This window comes from Nerophis ophidion, linkage group LG03, assembly GCF_033978795.1.
Source record: "Nerophis ophidion isolate RoL-2023_Sa linkage group LG03, RoL_Noph_v1.0, whole genome shotgun sequence".
Taxonomy (NCBI): Eukaryota; Metazoa; Chordata; class Actinopteri; order Syngnathiformes; family Syngnathidae; genus Nerophis; species Nerophis ophidion.
In genome coordinates this window covers 88,659,307-88,664,707 of record NC_084613.1, presented here as the reverse complement: position 1 = coordinate 88,664,707, position 5,401 = coordinate 88,659,307, and the positions used below count along the sequence as shown (strand labels likewise).

The window sequence follows — 5,401 nt, the reverse complement described above, 5'->3', positions numbered from 1 at the left end:
TACACATGTATGTATAGTTGTACATATATTTATACATACATACACTTATATATATATATATATATATATATATATATATATATATATATATATATATATATATATATATATAAATAAATATATATGTATATACAAACACACACATATATATATATGTGTATGTGTGTGTGTACATACATATACATATATGTACAGTGCAGGGAAGTCAGGGCTGCCCTGCTTAGGCTGCTGCCCCCGCGACCCGACCTCAGAAAAGTGGAAGAGATGGATGGATGGATGTATATCAAAGAAATATAAGCTACGTCTTCTTCCTGCTTTTTGCAGTATGAATATATTGCAGTTTGTATTGTTATTGTGTGAGAGTCACAGTCAAGATGTTTTTGCACAAGTGTAAAAAGAAGTGAAGCACCGTTGCGAAGAAGAAGGCTGTTGTAAGAAGAAGTGAAGTCAGTGAGTCTTGGAGGTTGTGTGGCAAAGAAAAGGCGAGAAAGTGGGCGTGGTCACTCGCAGCAAGGACAGCAGCAGCAGCAGAAGAGTTTCCTGCAGGGGTTGGCCTTCTTGTACCTGACGGCCTTCCTGACCTGATGCGAGGCCTGGCTCACGTAGTCCGAGGCGCGGGCCACGTTGGCCTCCACGTTGTCCAGCTGGCAGCCCTGCTCCTCCACCAGCAGCGCCATCTGCAGGAAAAGCTCGCGGACGCCCCGGATGCGTCCCTCCAGCTCCAGCAGCTCCCGGCGCCGGCTCTCGATCTCGCTGAGGGCGGAGCGGGCGCCGCGGCCCTCGCACAGCAGGTTGTCGGAGAAGAGGCTCCACTTCCCCGTCTCCAGCATCTCCTCGATCTGCTGGCGGCTCACCTCCTTGCCCACGATCTCCGCCTGCCTCTGGATGCGCGTCTGGCAGTTCTCCCGCAGCTCCATCTCGGCGCGGTTGTAGTCGGACATGGCGCCCTGGAAGGCGGAGGTCAGGGAGGCGTGCTGGCAGCGTGCCATGCGGGCCAGGGTGGAGGAGGGGCCGTGTTCCCGGGACAGATCTTCGCCGGCGGCCTTCAGCCTCTCCAGGCGGGCGTAGACGGCCTCGCCCCGGGACTTGATGGCGCGGCCCACAGCGTTGGAGTCGCGCTTGATGCTGCTGAACCTCCTCACCGACGTCAGGAACCTGCTGCCCTGTTTCCCCAGACGCTTCACGTCCATCTTGAGCAGCAGCATCTCCTTCCTCGCCGCCTGAGCCTCCCTGTGGATGGCCGCCATGGCCTCCTCGCCCTGGTAGTCTTCCAGCGTGTCCTTCGGGCTGTCCCTGAGGACCAGGTCCACGTCTGGAGGCTTGGAGGCCAGGCTGAGGAGCTCGCTCAGTCGGTCCTTCATCTCGGCTGCAAGACGCAAGGAAAGTGCTCCTGCTTGTTATGATTTGTCGTCATGTTTTTATTGAACTTTCTACTCATTTTCTGTAATCATTCATTTCATATTTAATCCTGTAATCCAACAGCTCAAGTATGTGTCACATTTCACAATTTAAAAAAAAACAACTTATTTCCAATTCATTAATTTATAATATTTGACATCCTCACTCCCCCGCGACCCAAAAATGGGACAAGTGATAGAAAATGGATGGATGGATGGACATTTTCACTCATTTATAACTGAATAATTATTCCTAAACATCTCAACTATACACGTGTCACATTTCACAACATATTTAAAAAAAAAAGTTATTTTAAATTAATTGTATTTATGTATTTTTTGTGGATTTATTTCACAACAGCTTTATATTTTTATTGAACTGTGTACTCATTTTCTGTAAAACTTAATTTCATATTTAATCCAATATTAATAAATAGGTCCTCAGTATCTTAAATAAAAATGTTTCACATATTACTTTTATTTATTCATTTTTAATTAATTAAAATGATCTTTTTACAGATTGATTTAAGGGCCAATTTATAATATTTGACCATTTTAAATTAAAAAAAAATTATAATTTAATCATTCATTAAATTTTTTATAAATAATTCCTGAATGTGTCACATTTTTATTTTTGGCCCAATTTATAATATTTGACCATTTTGTTATTCAAAAAATGTGATTCTTTTAATCATTCATCAAATTTTATAAATAATTCCACATTTTATGACGTATAATTAATTAATTAAAACAATTTTTTTAAGGATTTATTTCAGACACAATATATAATATTTGACATTTTCACTAATTTATAATTGAATAATTATTCCTCATCAGCTTAACTGTACACGTGTCACATTTAACAACATTTAAAAAACATTTTAATCAATTGTATTTAAGCATTTTTTGTGGATTTATTTCACAACAGCTTTATATTTGTATTGAACTTTGCACTCATTTCTGTAATAATTCATTTAATAATGAATCCATTATAAATAAATAGGTCCTCGATTGCTTGAATATTAATGTTTCACATTTCACAATGTAATACATTAAATTATTTATTTGTAATGAACTAAAGCATATTTTTGGCCCAATTTAGAATATTTGACCATTTTCTTATTTAAAAAAATGTAACACGTTAAATCATTCATCAAATTATAAAAATAATTCCACATTTTATGACGTATTTCTAATTCATTGTATTAAGATTATTTATTCAAGGATTTATTTCAGACCCGATATATAATATTTGACATTTTCACTCATTTATAATTGAATAAATATTCCTAAACATCTCAACTATACACGTGTCACATCCCACAACATTAAAAAAAAAAAAAAAGTAATTTTAAATTAATTGTATTCAAGCATTTTTTGTGGATTTATTTCATAACAGCTTTATATTTTTATTGAACTGTGTACTCATTTTCTGTAATAATTAATTTCATATTTAATCCAATATTAATAAATAGGTCCTTAGTATCTTAAATATAAATGTTTCACATTTCACAGTGTATTACTTTTGTTTATTCATTTTTAATTAATTAAAATTATCTATTCATGGATTGATTTTAGGGCCAATATTTGACCATTTTACATTTTTTTTTTAAATTTAATTTGATTTAATCATTCATCAAATTTTATAAATAATTCCTGAATGTGTCACATTTTCAATTTATATCTGACCATTTTGTGATTTAAAAAAATGTCATTCTTTTAATCATTCATCAAATTTTAAAAATAATTCCACACTTTATGACGTATAATTAATTAATTAAGACTATTTATTGAAGGATTTATTTCAGACCCAATATATAATTTTCGACATTTTCACTCACGTATAATTTAATAATTATTCATAATCATCTTAACAATACATGTGTCATATTTCACAACATTTAATTAATTTTATTTAAGATTTTTTCGTGGATTTCTTTCACAACAGCTTTATATTTTTATTGAACTTTGCACTCATTTCTGTAATAATTCATTTAATATTTAATCCAATATAAATAAATAGGTCCTCGATAGCTTGAATATTGTTTCACATTTTACAAGGTAATACTTTCAATTATTTATTTATAATTAATTAAAGCATATTTTTGGCCCAATTTCTAATATTTGACCATTTTATTATTTAAACAAATGTAATTATTTTAATCATTCATCAAATTGTATAAATAATTCCACATTTTATGACGTATTTTTAATTCATTGTATTAAGACTATTTATTCAAGGATTTATTTCAGACCCAATATATAATATTTGACATTTTCACTCATTCATAATTGAATAAATATTCATAAACAGCTCAACTATAAACGTGTCACATTTCACAACATTATTTTTTAAAACGTATTTCATTAAAGTGACAATGGATGAAAATATTGCACGTACGGTAAAAACAACGTGGTTTTATGATTTATGACAAGTCATATTTTCCACGTACGGTAAAAATGTCATATTTTCCAGCAGCTGACAAATGAGTAGGAGGTAAAAAGAAAAAAAGAAAAAAAGGAAACAGACTTAAGTTGACTTCCTCACTTATTGCACCACACTTCCTGGACACTTCATTAGGCACACCTATTATAGATTACGGATTATAACGACGTTATTAACACAAAATGTGTCACAAACAGCACAAACTCTCTTCTTACCTTCTCAGGCTGGAAATATGGCGGATGAAAGACAGCACACGAGCTGCTTCCTCTTTTCTGCTTCTCTCTTCTTAGTGAGCGTGTGAGTGGTGTGTGTGTGTGTGTGTGTGTGTGTGTGTGTATGTGTGAGTGTGTGTGTGTGTGTGATGAGCAACAGGTTGCAACAGAAGAAGATGCTGTGTGAAAAAGTGCAGAAAAAGAAGTAGTTGCGGAAGAGAGGAAAAAAGTATTCTATTTTTAGTAAGCGCTTGTCTTCTGAGCAACTTTTCTTTTGAAAGTATGTACACAAGTATGTAGTCTGCACACAAGAATGTACACCAACTGATAGACCATGCAAATAAATGTACACACCAAAACACAAACAATGTTTCAATCTAACCAGGAAGAGAGAGAAGTAAGGTTGGTGCAGTACTCATGTTGTCCAGCAGAGGTCAGCAGTACAACACACACACACATCAGTGACGTGCGGTGAGGTTCATGGCTGGTGAGGCACTGCCTTCATCACAGTCAGATTTATAAACATATGAACACTATAGAGTATCTTATTCACCATTTGACTGCCAGCAGTTAACAGCTTATGTTTAAAAACTCATAGCAGCATTCTTCCCTGCTTATTGGCACTCAGCATCAAGGCTTGGAATTGGGGGTTAAATCACCAAAAATGTCACTATGACAGGTGTGACACACTGTTGTCACTATGACAGGTGTGACACCGTGTTGTCACTATGACAGGTGTGACACCGTGTTGTCACTATGACAGGTGTGACACAGTGTTGTCACTATGACAGGTGTGACACAGTGTTGTCACTATGACAGGTGTGACACAGTGTTGTCACTATGACAGGTGTGACACCGTGTTGTCACTATGACAGGTGTGACACCGTGTTGTCACTATGACAGGTGTGACACCGTGTTGTCACTATGACAGGTGTGACACAGTGTTGTCACTATGACAGGTGTGACACAGTGTTGTCACTATGACAGGTGTGACACAGTGTTGTCACTATGACAGGTGTGACACAGTGTTGTCACTATGACAGCTGTGACACAGTGTTGTCACTATGACAGGTGTGACACAGTGTTGTCACTATGACAGGTGTGACACAGTGTTGTCACTATGACAGGTGTGACACAGTGTTGTCACTATGACAGGTGTGGCACAGTGTTGTCACTATGACAGGTGTGGCACAGTGTTGTCACTATGACAGGTGTGACACAGTGTTGTCACTATGACAGGTGTGGCACAGTGTTGTCACTATGACAGGTGTGGCACAGTGTTGTCACTATGACAGGTGTGACACAGTGTTGTCACTATGACAGGTGTGACACAGTGTTGTCACTAT

General features: G+C 36.8%; 1 protein-coding gene across 2 annotated transcripts; it reads right to left on the bottom strand.

Moving 5' to 3' along the window:
* Window positions 1-298: 298 nt before the first annotated feature.
* On the bottom strand, window positions 299-4,387 carry stx11a (syntaxin 11a). 2 transcript variants are annotated; one of them, XM_061893766.1, is made up of 2 exons: window positions 4,059-4,387; window positions 299-1,366 (listed from the first exon to the last, which is right to left on the bottom strand). In XM_061893766.1, exon 2 carries the CDS (start codon window positions 1,359-1,361, stop codon window positions 501-503), a length of 861 nt encoding a protein of 286 aa, XP_061749750.1. In that variant the 5' UTR covers window positions 1,362-1,366; window positions 4,059-4,387; the 3' UTR covers window positions 299-500. The 2 variants fall into 2 exon arrangements, with proteins under 2 accessions (XP_061749750.1, XP_061749751.1); XM_061893767.1 differs by lacking the exon at window positions 4,059-4,387 and adding an exon at window positions 3,799-4,020.
* Between the last annotated feature and the right edge of the window lie 1,014 nt (window positions 4,388-5,401).

What these genes read in the sequence shown, in the direction of transcription:
- stx11a (XM_061893766.1), bottom strand. Translation starts at nt 1,361, where the DNA reads ATGAAGGACCGACTGAGCGAGCTCCTCAGCCTGGCCTCCAAGCCTCCA.